This window comes from Gymnodraco acuticeps, unplaced genomic scaffold, assembly GCF_902827175.1.
Source record: "Gymnodraco acuticeps unplaced genomic scaffold, fGymAcu1.1, whole genome shotgun sequence".
Classification (NCBI taxonomy): Eukaryota; Metazoa; Chordata; class Actinopteri; order Perciformes; family Bathydraconidae; genus Gymnodraco; species Gymnodraco acuticeps.
Window position 1 is genome coordinate 221,271 of NW_022990907.1, and position 16,916 is coordinate 238,186.

Sequence of the window (16,916 nt, forward strand, 5' to 3'; positions counted from 1 at the left end):
CCACACACACACACACAACAGCACACACACACACACCACACACACACACACACACACACACACACACACACACACACACACCCACAACACACACACCACACACACACCACACACCCACACACACACACACACACACACACACACACACAACACACACAACACCACACACACACACACACACACACAACACACACAACACACAACACACACACACAACACAACAGTAAAGGGTTAATGGACTGCCTTTGTAGTACACGATATAAGAAAGATATTTATTATAACAAACTCAACTAACCAAAAGAGCTACCACAATGGGATGTTTAGTCAGTAAGATCAGTAGTGTAGGTGTGGGTGTGTGAACATGGTGTGTGAAGAAGTGCTTTTCCCGTTTTTTGCGACCACACAAGTAAACATGGAAGTTATATGAAAATGTTCTGGTTTACAAAGGAGATGTTTGTCTCGATGCAATATGGAAAACGTTATTGTCACCATGAGGAAATTTGCTTTTGAGGACATGCCTTGTTCTTTGCCTAACGGCCCGTCCACACTAACAGCGTCGACAGCTTCAATCTGCCCATTCACTTTGATGGGGTGACGTCACGTTGCCACGCTTTTCGCCGAACTGAATTGTGGGTAGCATAGCGGAGACGCCGGAGTAGCCAGCGCCAGCCAATCAAATCCCGTTTCGGAAAATCTGACAGCTCAAGCCGTAGCCAATGAAACCGCGTCTAAGCTGGGAGAGATATCCCGCCGTTCATTTCTATATTTAAAAAAAAGATGGAGGAGAAACTAATTATCGCCGTAGCAAATCACCCGGCTTTGTATGACCAGACCCTCTTCACCTACCGGGATACAAACCGGAGGAGCCAGACATGGAGGGAGGTGGCAGAGACAGTGGGTGAAACTGGTAGGTTTTCGCCTGTTTGGGGAGTTTATATATATATATATATATTGCTCCCATAAAATCCCCGGGGGTTTTTGCTTTGTATGTCGGGGGCGGGAGATTCATGTGATTGGTTGTTGGTCGCGTTGCTTGAATAAAATCCCCAAGCTTCAGACACGCCCAGCTCCAAGCTTTTTTTGAAGCTGTAGTGTGGACGCTCCGTAAGACACTGGCCGTTTCTCAATCTCGAGGATACTGGCTTCCAAGCCAATATTTCAAGGATGCTACGTCATCGAGTGCCGCCGAAGGACTGTTTCCAATCTCCAACATACTTGGAATTCCACCGAGGCCGCGTCCTTGGTTTGGGGGAAATTTCGAGGCAGCACATGGGTAGACTTCGCGTCCTGAAAATCCCCACAATGCTTTGCGCACGGGACCAATTTCAAAAACCCTTGCGGAGAATGGCTGAAACCGACGCAGCACACATTTAAATGTAAGTATTAGGGGCGTAGAACATGTGTAGGTAAATATGTTACTTTGTTACATTTGTGTTGTTATCACCAAAAATGTGTTCCGTGAAAGTAAAGCAAGTTCATAATTAGATAGACATCGTGAGGTATTTACTTTCGGTACAGTTTATGTTGAAAACCGTTAGAGAGAGTGGCACACTTGTTAGCCCGTTCCATTCTTCTTTCGTTTTCCGAAGCCGTGGCTTGGAAGTATACTTGCTTCGTTTCTGAAGGAAGTGACTTGGAAGTACGCGACTACCAAGCCAGCATCCTCGAGATGAGAAACGGCCCACTGTGTCCCTGTGGCTTCATGCACCTTTATTGCACATCAAACCTAGTTTTCCCCATGGGATTAATAAAGTATTGTGATAGATTGATTACATTATCATCATATACAGTTAACGAGAGTCATCGATGAGTTTCTCACCTCAGCTTACGTCTCTGTTGAAGATACACAGCATCCTGGAGAGCTCCAGCTCCTCCCTGCGTTTGACGGACAGCTCCTTGATCCTATCACGTCTCTTGAGGGAGGGCTTGAGTTTGGTTTGGACCGAGCTGCTCTTCTCTCTGCTCAGCTGCTTCTCAGCCGCTCGGACAGCTCCTTCAGAGAGGAGAGCTTGCACCAAACACAGGGAGGGAACATTTCAATTACCAAATCATCCCCAAAGCTGCAAAACAAGTCAACAAACCGTGAACATGTCGGGATAATATTTAGATTTGGACCGTAGATCTTATCCTACTTGTCTTCCACTAGGGCTACCTGGAATATCCGAATATTCGTTCGTTGGAAGTACTATTCGGGTTTCAATTTCGTTATTCGGATATTCGTTTTTTCTTTTTGAATTTATTGAACTCTCCAATATCAACGTAAGAGCTTGGTCGGGGGGGTGCTAACACTTAACCATAAATCGTTTACTTTCTCCGTCTTTATATGTAGATATGACTTTTTCTCCATTAATCTCCGTCACGTTGTTTCCATAGCAACAACAACTTCCTGTCAACAGCGTAAACTCACCTTCAAAATAAAAGCATGTCCATACAAAATAGAAAGCCAAGCCAAATTACACTTAAGACATATACAACTGCAACGAAAGTAACAAACACAATGCAATATCCTTTTCAATTTCAAAGAACACAAATTGGGTTGTATACATTAACAAATAGCTATAAAACAACAATACTGTAGAATAACAAAAAGAATGCCGTGAATAAATCGCTGCTGATTACTACAGTACACACATGTTTGCGTATAAAATGATGGAACAGGACGTTAACATGCTGCGATTAAATGAGGCTCACATTTGAAGTACAGGAAAGAGATAAATAATAAAAGAATATCAGACCTTGTCCTCCTGCGAGCTGAGCAGCTTCTCAAAAGCTTCATGCCGTTTTATCAACCCCTCCGTCTCATCGACTGTGTTTCCCAGAGTGCTGTTCTGCATCAGGATCTGTGGAGAGATTTGAACGAGCGATCAGACGCTGGATGGTATGTTTCTCATGTTCCTCTCACAAAGGGATTGCGTTTACCTCCTGTGAGCTGGAGGTTTTGTCCATGCTGTTAACATCTCTGTAGAAGACTGCTCCAGATGAATGCTCTCTAGCCAGGCTTTGTTTCAGGATCCACTGATCCTCCAGCTAGCTTGTCTCGCTCCCTCCTGCAAAGCCTTTAGCTTCTCCAACACCTGGAAGAAACAGTTAAACATATCCAGCATCAAAATGCATCCCAGGACATTTGGAGGACTACACCATTCAACCATGAGGGAACTTCTCGTGGAAGAATCTGATTTGTTTCTTCCTTACCCGAGAGGTGAAGAGTAAACAGATGTCGACAGAAGTGTTGGCGGAGAAATAATCAGGAAATAATTGTATTTTGGGAAATGATATGTAAGGAAATACGTCAAATAATAGGTTTCTAGAAGTTGTTTGGTACTCTACTTATGTAAATTCACTGAGGAAACTATTGCAAGTGACAGATATTTGATCAAAATGCTGCTCATACCCAGCATGAAAGCTATCACTAGGAAGGAAGGAAGCACCACCAACGAAAAACCAAAGGGTAACAATTGTGGAAGAAATCTTTTTGATAGAAAAACTGACTTATAAATTGAGATTACAAAAAACACAACTCAACAGAAAGTGGGAAAAATGGACTCTATACAAGGCTCAAAACAAAGACATCTGTCTGGAACAATAGCTAATAGTTACATGTATCTTCAATACTATAATAACATGAAGACATATCCTTTTATTTTTATTTTGTATTGCCTTGCTGGCCTTTTTGTTACATGATTGTTATGTTGTTGTAACCAGCATGTTAACGCTGTAAGAGAATATTTTCATCTGATCTGTTTATAGAGTTTCTTATTGTTTTATAGAATCTGTGATACTGCAAACATCTGCTTGTAGTCAGTCAAAGACCCCTGTGTAGGTTGAGGCTTGTCTGGATCTCTTTGAGACAAGTAGACCATTGTCTCACATCTGCTACTAATTAGGTATACGCGGGCTTTCTGGGAGCCCGCCTCTCCTCGTGTTGGTTAGATGTTTTGTGTCTTTTGGGGCAGAGATTACCTTGGTGGAGCACAAGGACAGTGTGAAACTAGGATGATCCCCGGCCGTACGTAATTGTCTGTCTCTCAATAAATATCAGTGTATCTACAGGTGAATCCAGTTTCCCTCATTTAATGATGCGCTCAACATTGCTGCAAAGAAGTTTTTACTTCACAAACGCCATGTATATTTAGATTTAAATTACAAAGAAAAACACACTCCCAGGACAGTCATAGCATCATGATTTGTGTCTTATTTTAGCAGAGTTAGAGCATGGATGTATAATAAGAACCCATATGTGTCTCATAGAACACAGTTGAGTTCCCCCTTAAGCCCCGCCTCCTGTCATTAAGCCCCACCCCCTTAGCTCCTGCTCTCGGCTCACTAGAATGAATGGAGAGAGAAAATAAATCTGGATTCGGCTTTTAGTGCATTTTACAACTTTAAAGGTGGGGTAGGTAATTTTGGAGAAACCAGCTCGAGTGCGCTAGAATTTGAAAATACACAACCAGAAAAAAATCTGCCACTTCCTCACAAAGCCCCTCCTCCAACACACACGAACACGAACATGACCAATGAGGGCACGAGATAAGTTTGTGCACAGATGGAAGGCTGACAGGCAGGTAGGCCATCCAGTTACTTTAGCCGGCTCAGATGATTGGTCGTGCTTTTTACAGCGCCACGGCTTCCACTGATGATATTTTTTATATATTTATTGTCAAAGCATTTAATGTATTCATTGCTATCGGGATGTTAAGAGCATTCCATGGAATATAACAAAAAGTGTTTCTGAAGTGAATTACCTACCCCACCTTTAAGGACCTAATGATTCTAATAAGGGCTATAAAATAGTTCATACAGTTTATTTAGTTGAAAAAGAAAACGTATCCGCTGATTTACAGACGTCTCTTTCCCCATGTTAGTCAATGGGGAAAAGTCTTTCTGGGCCGGGTGACGTCACAGACTGATACGGAAGTTGAAGTACCGCCGTTTGGCCACAACGAATATGTTCCTCAGAGTCCGGCGCACTTCCATGGGGCTTGAGTAAGAGGCCTGAAAAAGATGCGATCCATTTGTGAATATGGTGATTGCAGATCGTACCTCCTTCCTGTTGGTTCGGTCCTGCGTCTGCAGCTCCTCTCCCATGTCCAGAGCCTGCTGGTAGGTCTCCTGTCTGGCCTCCATCTCCGCCCACAGCTGCTGGTGTATGGCCAGCTGCAGGTCAGAGGTCACCACATCACTGATGCTCTCCTCAGCAGCCATCGCACCGATCAGCTGGCTGCACCACAGGAAGTAATCCTGCGCCTGGAGAGCACAAGGACACATTGGTAAGAGCTGAGAATCCTCAACGTTTTAACAAAGTTGAAATCATCGTTTTTTCTTCACCGTGTTGAGGAACATGTATCTTTGGCACGCCAGTTTGAGCTCCTCCTCCCTCTTTTCAGCGTGGAGACGGAGATCCTCCCACCGCTCCACCAGTTGCTGCTGCACTTCCTGGAGGCGGAGCTTCAGCTGAGGCGAGCAGAGGTCCAAGATGGAGTCGACGCCATCCAGCTGCTCCTGCAACTGCAACACACACAAAAAGTATAAATCAGCAACAAAATAACTGTGAGTTCAGGGGAAATATGCTGAGGGTTTGAAGCAGTGGCAGTGTGAGAAAAATACTGCTTTTCTGAAGAGTTAATGTGCGCTGAGGCTGCGTGATACTCTGGTCTCTCCGTGTCTCTACCTGTTGCTCTGTGGCAGTGAGCTCGTGCAGCAGAGCTTCATGTTCCTCAGCTGCGACGTCACTCCTCTCAAATCCTTCGCCACGTCGTCAGGGATGCTCTTCCGTCGCTCCTACAGAGAAAAGAGCGGGATGAAGGTGAATGGATCTAACGTGTGTGATTAAATGTTTGTGGTGAACTGACAGATAAATGCTGTACCTGGATGAGTGTCAGAGCGTCGCTCAGGTCTTGGTAAAAGCGGTGACATTCCTCGGCTTTCTGCAGCTGATCCTGTCGCTCTGTGGCCACTGCCTTCAAATCTTCCCAGCATGCACTGCAAACAAACAGAGGTGGGACGTAGTGGAGCACAAATACTTCGTTACTGTACTTAAGTACACGTTTCTGGTATCAGTACTTTACTCCACTACTTATCCTTATCTTACATGTTGAACACAAATACCTGTACTTTCTACTTCTTACATGTTGAACCCAAATACCTCCTGTACTTTCTACTTCTTACATGTTGAACTCAAATACCTGTACTTTCTACTTCTTACATGTTGAACACAAATACCTGTACTTTCTACTTCTTACATGTTGAACTCAAATACCTGTACTTTCTACTTCTTACATGTTGAACTCAAATACCTGTACTTTCTACTTCTTACATGTTGAACTCAAATACCTGTACTTTCTACTTCTTACATGTTGAACTCAAATACCTGTACTTTCTACTTCTCACATGTTGAACACAAATACCTGTACTTTCTACTTCTTACATGTTGAACTCAAATACCTGTACTTTCTACTTCTTACATGTTGAACTCAAATACCTGTACTTTCTACTTCTCACATGTTGAACACAAATACCTGTACTTTCTACTTCTTACATGTTGAACTCAAATACCTGTACTTTCTACTTCTCTCATGTTGAACTCAAATACCTGTACTTTCTACTTCTCACATGTTGAACTCAAATACCTGTACTTTCTACTTCTTACATGTTGAACCCAAATACCTGTACTTTCTACTTCTTACATGTTGAACACAAATACCTCCTGTACTTTCTACTTCTTACATGTTGAACTCAAATACCTGTACTTTCTACTTCTTACATGTTGAACACAAATACCTCCTGTACTTTCTACTTCTTACATGTTGAACACAAATACCTCCTGTACTTTCTACTTCTTACATGTTGAACCCAAATACCTGTACTTTCTACTTCTTACATGTTGAACACAAATACCTGTACTTTCTACTTCTTACATGTTGAACTCAAATACCTGTACTTTCTACTTCTCACATGTTGAACCCAAATACCTCCTGTACTTTCTACTTCTTACATGTTGAACCCAAATACCTCCTGTACTTTCTACTTCTTACATGTTGAACACAAATACCTGTACTTTCTACTTCTCACATGTTGAACTCAAATACCTGTACTTTCTACTTCTTACATGTTGAACACAAATACCTGTACTTTCTACTTCTTACATGTTGAACTCAAATACCTGTACTTTCTACTTCTTACATGTTGAACTCAAATACCTGTACTTTCTACTTCTTACATGTTGAACTCAAATACCTGAACTTTCTACTTCTTACATGTTGAACACAAATACCTGTACTTTCTACTTCTTACATGTTGAACCCAAATACCTGTACTTTCTACTTCTTACATGTTGAACTCAAATACCTGTACTTTCTACTTCTTACATGTTGAACTCAAATACCTGAACTTTCTACTTCTTACATGTTGAACTCAAATACCTGTACTTTCTACTTCTTACATGTTGAACACAAATACCTGTACTTTCTACTTCTCACATGTTGAACTCAAATACCTGTACTTTCTACTTCTTACATGTTGAACTCAAATACCTGTACTTTCTACTTCTTACATGTTGAACACAAATACCTGTACTTTCTACTTCTTACATGTTGAACTCAAATACCTGTACTTTCTACTTCTTACATGTTGAACACAAATACCTGTACTTTCTACTTCTTACATGTTGAACTCAAATACCTGTACTTTCTACTTCTTACATGTTGAACTCAAATACCTGTACTTTCTACTCCTTACATGTTGAACTCAAATACCTGTACTTTCTACTTCTTACATGTTGAACTCAAATACCTGTACTTTCTACTTCTTACATGTTGAACTCAAATACCTGAACTTTCTACTTCTTACATGTTGAACTCAAATACCTGTAATTTCTACTTCTTACATGTTGAACTCAAATACCTGTACTTTCTACTTCTTACATGTTGAACTCAAATACTTGTACTTTCTACTTCTCTCATTTTCCAAACAGCTGGTTCCTTTAGTCTGAATGTGTGTTTGGTGCGTGATCATTATTCTTTAGAGTCATTGCGTGCCTATTGATTTGAACACGATCCGTGTATCCATCATTTCCTGGTCTTCTCTAAAGAAGAGGGACCAATGGAAACGTTGTCATGTTGCCGTTGTTCAGCATGGAAACATTCATTAGCTAACAATGACATTATTGTTCTATTAATATAAAGGGAGGTCAGGTACTCTTTAAAGCAGCTGCTAGTTATGGGTACTTTTTACTGAAGTACATTTCAAAGCCTCTTTACTTTGACTTGAGGAAAGAAGTTTAGTCAGTACTTCTACTTTTACCATTTTAAACACGAGTATCTGTACTTCTACTTGAGTAAAGCATGTGAGTACTTTTGCCATCTCTGCAAACAAACCACACAAAGTGAAGGGACGACATGTATCTTTTTCTTAAATCCTGATATTTGTGACTGAGCCGCTGCAGTGGGAGTGCGTGTGTACCTGAGCTGCTGCAGTGGGAGTGCGTGTGTGACTGAGCCGCTGCAGTGGGAGTGCGTGTGTACCTGAGCTGCTGCTGTGCGTCTCTGACTGCAGAGCTCTGGGGGTGTTTGCTGAGGATCAGTCCAGCAGCCAGATCGCTGCAGCTCTGTAGTCCCTCCTCTCCGACCTCCAGCTGCTTCAGGAAACCTTCAAACTTCCCACGGAGCAACTGAAACGCCCGTCACAAACACAGAAACTCTAACATATGTCACACTGCACTGTCACTTTTATTCCTGTACCTTTGCTATTCATGTTTCATTATCTTTGCTTTTAAATTTGTGTTTTTAAATGCCATTTTATAATATGCTGCTTAATGCTCTTATGGCGCTTTTCCACTGCAGGGCCTCGCTCGGCTTAGTACGGTATGGCTAGGCCTCGTTAGGCCTCATTAGGCCAGGCTCACTTTATGCTGCGTTTCCATTACAGTTTAGTAGCTGGGGCAGTAACTATAGTAACGCAGTGTAGGCGGAGCCGTGACGTCATCTTCAATGAGAGCCACAAAACCACCAAAGCACTCAGAGCTCACAGCTCCTCATATCTGTTCAGAAAGTACAAAGGTTAAACAAGTACAAACCACAGACTGCCTGTGTCATGGCGAGTACAGTCGCTGCTTTATTTATGTCTGTCGGCCATTGTTGTGAGTGTGGACGGTCGGAGCATATACTGCGTTAGCTTAGCCGAACTCCATTTAGAAAACACGCATTTTAAAAAAGGGTGTTTCGCCTGCCGTCTGTCTGCAGACTTGTCAAAGCATTAATTCATGGTTTTTACTAACCGGTATCAGTATGTTGTTACTTCGGCATCATTTTGAAACGTGTATTACAATTAAATCACGGTCAAATATGTTCATCTTGTTGTAGTTGCCAGCGATTCTCTCACTACAGGGTTTCCCACACATAGACTATACCTGGGCGGGCCGCCCAGGTATATTAACGGCCGCCCAAGTATATTTCGCGACCCATTTAGTTTTTTTTTTTTTTTTTTATAAATTTTTTTTTATGTTTTTTTTTTTTTATTCGTCCGTGACCACGACGCCATCTGCGATCGATTAACTTGTAGACAATGATCCCTCGCTCCCTTGCTCTGATCTCGCCTCCTTCTGGCCTGTTAAGTGGCCTGCCTCACACAGGGTGACTGGCTGTCCACATGATGTGGCCTGCCGACATGGCCACTGTCATACAGATCATAAATCAAAGCCCTTGATTGGTCTCTGTGTGTCATTCAAGCTCGGGATAACCTCAGCTCAGGTGAGGTAAAGGACTCTCTGAGTGTTTAGATAGTTAACTTAGTCTAAGTTCTCAATGGGTCTCAAACGGTGTGGTCACCATTTATGTAAACACATATTTCCATTTGAGAGGGTAGTGATTGGTCTAATGGATAGTGAGGTGGGCTGAAGATCGGAAGGCTGTGAGTTCAAATCCCGCCAGGAACACCACCACTAGTGTGCCCTTGAGTAAGGCACTTAGCCCTTAGTTACTCCAGGGAGAATGTCCCTGTAATCGGTCATTATAAGTCGCTTTGGATAAAAGCTTCAGCTAAATGAAATGTAATGTGATTAGTCAAATATGCATGAATAAATAAATAAAAAGTTAACTAGGTGAAAAAAGGTAAGATACACTTTTAAAACTTGTTGAGAGAAAACTAGTCTTTGCTGCTGCCTCAAAGAGGAGCAGGGGGAGAGGATGGAGAGGGGGGAGAGGGGGGAGAGGGGGGAGAGGAGGGAGACAGGAGAGGCTGATTCAGGAGCACAGACACACTCACAACTATAAATGAACCAAAAATAAATTAACAAGTTTCAGTGTTTTTTTCATATTGGAAATGGGATGTTGTTGGTTATGGCCTTGATTTTATGATTATTGAAATGTATACAGTTATGTTTAATATAGGTGTTTCCATAGATCTAGTCTCTTTATTTTCCCCTCAAAATGCACCAGATTGATGCATTTAACTCCAAAATAAAAAATAAAATCTTACCGGGGGGGCATGCCCCTGGACCCCCCCTAGAGGATTTGAGGTCGACCCCCACTAAAAATCACATGGATAGGTTCCTAAATACATTAATAAATACATTTATTTTTTTAAATAGTAACCCATTTCCATATGTTCATGTGTGGGTAGTAGATTTAAACTATAGGGCTATCATTATGGACCCTGCCTGTACCTGTACCTGTTCGCTCTGCCATCGCGTGAAGGGTCTGCTAACAAGCGACCAACAGAAAGGTTAATGTTGTTGCACGTCACCTCAACCCCCCCGCTACCACCACCCCCCAAAGTATATTTCAGATCTGTGGGAAACACTGGCAGTTAATGGACCAGCACCAGAGGCATTCACATACACACAGGCGTTGGAGCTGTTCTTCATGAAATCCCAGAAGGATGAAGTGCTCTGACAAACAGTGCCATCTTTGCGCAAAATGATTATACCGGAATGAACAGTCAATAAATAATGTTGTTAAAACTTTTTTTTTTTTCGCGCACCCCCCCCTCCTTGCCACCACCCGCCCAAGTATATTTCATATCTGTGGGAAACACTGCACTAGCATACTCAGCCCGGTTGTTGGCCCGGAAAGAACCTCGATTTTGGAGAGCCAGAAAACTGTGAAAAAGTACCCGCTAGCCGGAACTACGCCGAGTGGAAACGCAACAAAAAACGGGCACGGCACGCTTAAACCGTGCTCGGCGCTGTAGTGGAAATGCGCCATTAATGTCTCATTTTTGTGAAGCACTTTGAATTGCCTTGTGTTGAAAGGTGCTATGTAAATAAAATTGCCGAAAATCTTTACCCTTAAGGTCCATTATCCACATGAATTAGGATTTATATGTGACTGTCTGCCTTTAAACAGAACTTAACCATGTACATGATTCATACAATATTGCTCATATAAATGTTTTTTTAGATCAGAAGAAGATGGTTTTAACAGCTGTTGTTTAAGATTAATTAAATGTATGAAGGTAGTTGTTGGTAAACATGGTGATTATTATCTTATAACATGTAGTGAGAGAGACTTATTTTCTAGTTTATGGTCTAGATTAGAAGATGCAATGCACTACCAGTTTGAAAATAATACCATTACCATTAATAGATACTACATGTAGTTAAGCTGAACAGTCCTAGATCTGTGAAGCCATACATAACTTAGCTTTAAACGATTAACACATCATGTAGATACAAAATGTGAAAGTCCATTGCAATATTTCACAAAGCCAAGAACATCCTGTGCTATTTAAAGACATAACTTGTACTTGAATGAATATGTAGCTGGACACCTTTGTCCGTTCGGTAGCTCGTTGTGTTAACAAAGTACTTTAGTGCAGACTCCTGTTAATGAGATGTCACCTGGATGTGTTGGTAGTCGTTCCCGAGGTCCTGAGACTCAGCTGTCAGTCTCTGCTCGTTCATCCAGTCCTCTAACTCTGAACACTCTCGTATGAACTCGTGGAGATGCAGGACTTCCTTTAACCTCTGACCCCTGAAGGGAAGACCGTGAGGTGAAAGGGTCAGGTGCTTATTCAGGTATTTTAAAAAACAAACCCCTGTGTTTCCTCCAGAGGGAGTTTATCTACGACACTGCCTTCCTTTGACACCTCCATTAGACTCCTTTGTTTACTTCTGAAACAGCTCACATTGTACGGGACATCTCTAAGCGGTTGACCAATCACAACAGAGCCAGCCAGCTAACCAATCAGAGCAGAATGGGCTCTGGTTTCAGACAGAGCGTGAAAAGAGGTACTGCAGCTGAACATTAAAGCATGGAGACATGTCCCAGTAGAGACACTACATACTGATATACACCTGAACATCAGCAGGAGAGGACTCTTTAAAGTAGAGACACTACATACTGATATACACCTGAATATCAGCAGGAGAGGACTCTTTAAAGTAGAGACACTACATACTGATATACACCTGAACATCAGCAGGAGAGGACTCTTTAAAGTAGAGACACTACATACTGATATACACCTGAACATCAGCAGGAGAGGACTCTTTAAAGTAGAGACACTACATACTGATATACACCTGAACATCAGCAGGAGAGGACTCTTTAAAGTAGAGACACTACATACTGATATACACCTGAACATCAGCAGGAGAGGACTCTTTAAAGTAGAGACACTACATACTGATATACACCTGAACATCAGCAGGAGAGGACTCTTTAAAAGTAGAGACACTACACGCTGATATACACCTGAACATCAGCAGGAGAGGACTCTTTAAAGTAGAGACAATACATACTGATATACACCTGAACATCAGCAGGACAGGACTCTTTAAAGTAGAGACAATACACACTGATATACACCTGAATATCAGCAGGAGAGGACTCTTTAAAGTAGAGACTCTACATACTGATATACACCTGAACATCAGCAGGAGAGGACTCTTTAAAGTAGAGACACTACATACTGATATACACCTGAACATCAGCAGGAGAGGACTCTTTAAAGTAGAGACACTACATACTGATATACACCTGAATATCAGCAGGAGAGGACTCTTTAAAGTAGAGACAATACACACTGATATACACCTGAATATCAGCAGGAGAGGACTCTTTAAAGTAGAGACTCTACATACTGATATACACCTGAACATCAGCAGGAGAGGACTCTTTAAAGTAGAGACACTACATACTGATATACACCTGAATATCAGCAGGAGAGGACTCTTTAAAGTAGAGACAATACATACTGATATACACCTGAACATCAGCAGGAGAGGACTCTTTAAAGTAGAGACAATACACACTGATATACACCTGAATATCAGCAGGAGAGGACTCTTTAAAGTAGAGACACTACATACTGATATACACCTGAACATCAGCAGGAGAGGACTCTTTAAAGTAGAGACACTACATACTGATATACACCTGAACATCAGCAGGAGAGGACTCTTTAAAGTAGAGACAATACATACTGATATACACCTGAACATCAGCAAGATAGGACTCTTTAAAGTAGAGACACTACATACTGATATACACCTGAACATCAGCAGGAGAGGACTCTTTAAAGTAGAGACACTACATACTGATATACACCTGAACATCAGCAGGAGAGGACTCTTTAAAGTAGAGACACTACACACTGATATACACCTGAACATCAGCAGGAGAGGACTCTTTAAAGTAGAGACACTACATACTGATATACACCTGGACATCAGCAGGAGAGGACTCTTTAAAGTAGAGACACTACATACTGATATACACCTGAACATCAGCAGGAGAGGACTCTTTAAAGTAGAGACACTACATACTGATATACACCTGAACATCATCAGGAGAGGACTCTTTAAAGTAGAGACACTACACACTGATATACACCTGAACATCAGCAGGAGAGGACTCTTTAAAGTAGAGACACTACATACTGATATACACCTGGACATCAGCAGGAGAGGACTCTTTAAAGTAGAGACACTACATACTGATATACACCTGAACATCAGCAGGAGAGGACTCTTTAAAGTAGAGACACTACATACTGATATACACCTGAACATCAGCAGGAGAGGGCTCTTTAAAGTAGAGACACTACAGACTGATATACACCTGAACATCAGCAGGAGAGGACTCTTTAAAGTAGAGACACTACATACTGATATACACCTGAACATCAGCAGGAGAGGACTCTTTAAAGTAGAGACACTACATACTGATATACACCTGAACATCAGCAGGAGAGGACTCTTTAAAGTAGAGACACTACATACTGATATACACCTGAACATCAGCAGGAGAGGACTCTTTAAAGTAGAGACACTACATACTGATATACACCTGAACATCAGCAGGAGAGGACTCTTTAAAGTAGAGACACTACATACTGATATACACCTGAACATCAGCAGGAGAGGACTCTTTAAAGTAGAGACACTACATACTGATATACACCTGAACATCATCAGGAGAGGACTCTTTAAAGTAGAGACACTACATACTGATATACACCTGAACATCATCAGGAGAGGACTCTTTAAAGTAGAGACACTACTTACTGATATACACCTGAACATCAGCAGGAGAGGACTCTTTAAAGTAGAGACACTACATACTGATATACACCTGAACATCATCAGGAGAGGACTCTTTAAAGTAGAGACACTACTTACTGATATACACCTGAACATCAGTAGGAGAGGACTCTTTAAAGTAGAGACACTACGTACTGATATACACCTGAACATCAGCAGGAGAGGACTCTTTAAAGTAGAGACACTACATACTGATATACACCTGAACATCAGCAGGAGAGGACTCTTTAAAGTAGAGACACTACATACTGATACACCTGAACATCAGCAGGAGAGGACTCTTTAAAGTAGAGACACTACATACTCAAATGTACTTATTCACCATGCTAAGTGTTCAAGTTGTAGTAAAGTAATATGTCAGAGTTTACCTGAGAGCCGCCTGGTGCTGCAGTTGCTGGTTCAGGCTTCTGAGGCGACTGTAAGGCCGGCTGAGCTCCTCGAGGCTCCAGTTCTGCTCCGCCTGGTCCACCTGGTCTCCCAACTCCTCCACCTCCACCTCCAGCACCTCCAACTGGCCCTCCAACACCTGCAGCCAGGAAATCATCAGAACACACATGTCCGGTTCCTTGCTCAAGGGCACCACGGCAAGGCCAAGGAGGTGAACTGGGGACCTCTCCAAGTAGCAGTCCACACTCCATATCTTAAGTCTGTACGGTTTAAACTGTGCTTCCTCTACTTGTAAGTATCTGCCTGGGTCCGCTGAAGGAGTTCCACAGGGGAAAGATCTAAAGTCCTCTTTTGTTTTGGCTAATGACAGACCTCTCAGAGTGAGTGTTGTACCTTGTGTTTGGTGAGGAGACTCTGTGTTCCCAGCTCATCTTTTCCGTAGTCATCGGTGTTCACTAGAGTAAGAGTGTCAGTCAGCCTGGACTCCAGCTCTGAGCAGTCCAACAGCAGCTGAAAAGAGAACATTAATCACAAAACACTTCCAAGACAAAACAGTCTTTCAAATGTATAATAATAGTCACATCTCTAACGGCCCGTCCACACAGCGGCGTTGGAAGCTTCTTCCAACGCTTCTGCCCATTCACTTTGAATGGGGTGACGTCACTTTTCGCCGAACTGCATTGTGGGAAGCAGAGCGAAGCTTTCCTGGCCTTTCAGGCTGCAAAAGTTGAGCAATGTTCACCTTTTGAAGCCTCGGCAGAAGCGTCAGCCAATCGAATCATATGCCAGTACAAGCTCTAGCCAATCAAACCGCTGCCTGTGTGTCAGGGGCGGGAGATTCATGTGATTGGTTGTTGGTCAAGCTTCAGACACGCCCACCTCCAAGCTTTTTCCAAAGCCGCTGTGTGGAAGTGTACACTCACCTGTTCTCTGGTGATGGCTTTGCTCAGGTGAGATGCTCTCCTGCTGCACGCGTCCTCTAGCTCCTCCCACTCTGCACTCAGGTGCGTGCATCTGCAAAAAACAACAATAACTGTAAATGTATTAAAGGAAAACAACAATTCTGACATGTCACAATCAACCCTGAAATACAACAACTGTACCTCTGGAGCACTTCATCCCCATCTGATTTGGCCAGGCTCCGCCCCTTCTCCAGGACGTGGTTCAGGTGTTTCCGATGGGCGTTCACTTCTGCCTGCAACTCCTAAGTGAAGAAATCATGCTTTAGCTGACATTTGTAAGATGTAAAAAAAAAAATTCTAAATTATCACTTATTCCAGAACAACATAACTTTTGTTCAGAAAGTGAATTTGGTATCAGAATTTCATGATTCTGAGTAAAAAGTCAAATGTTGTAGTCAAATGTTCATAATTCTGAATTAAGTCGAAATTCTGAAAAACTTGAATTTCTGTTTTGTTTATCGGAGAAAAAAGTCAACATTTTAATGACTTTTTAGTCATAATAAAAAAAGTCAAATTCGGGCATATTTTTTTTAATTACATTTTATTTTTATTTTTTTTTTGTCTTTTTTCCATAATTCTGAAAACCATCAAAATTCTGACTTTTTTCTCAGAATTAAAGAAAAAACCTTGTTTATGGTCAGAAAGTGAATTCGGGGAGAAAAGTCAAAATTCTGTTTTAAAAAAATATTCTGAGAAATAAAAAAAATAAAAATACAACTATTTTCATCTAATTTGAATAAATATTCTAATTTCTGACCATTTTGAAAATTCAGAGAGTTTTTCTCTCTGAATTTTCAAAATGCAAATCAATCAAATTGCTGACTTTCAGAAATCTGAGGGAAAAAAATTCTGACTTTTTCCAAAAAAACTCACTTTTGGTCAGAAAGTGAACTCAGGGAGAAAAGTAAAACGTTTTTTTCTAAATTCTGAGTTTTTTCATAATTCTGAGTTTTTAGAATATATTTTTTTTTTTCAGATTTCTGAAAAAAAAGTTAAAATTGCTGACTTTTTCAGAAATCTGGAAAAAA

At 41.6% G+C, this 16,916-nt stretch overlaps 1 protein-coding gene across 1 annotated transcript in view; it reads right to left on the reverse strand.

Moving 5' to 3' along the window:
- The window catches only part of sptbn5 (spectrin, beta, non-erythrocytic 5), a 138,417-nt gene that overhangs the window by 70,968 nt on the left and 50,533 nt on the right, over positions 1-16,916 (reverse strand). The window contains exons 34-41 of the mRNA XM_034233828.1: positions 16,030-16,130; positions 15,850-15,940; positions 15,320-15,436; positions 14,908-15,065; positions 11,834-11,966; positions 8,520-8,665; positions 5,865-5,979; positions 5,726-5,778 (exon numbers count right to left, since the gene is read on the reverse strand). Coding sequence (XP_034089719.1) covers positions 5,726-5,778; positions 5,865-5,979; positions 8,520-8,665; positions 11,834-11,966; positions 14,908-15,065; positions 15,320-15,436; positions 15,850-15,940; positions 16,030-16,130 — 914 coding nt within the window. The remainder of the gene's footprint in view (positions 1-5,725; positions 5,779-5,864; positions 5,980-8,519; positions 8,666-11,833; positions 11,967-14,907; positions 15,066-15,319; positions 15,437-15,849; positions 15,941-16,029; positions 16,131-16,916) is intronic.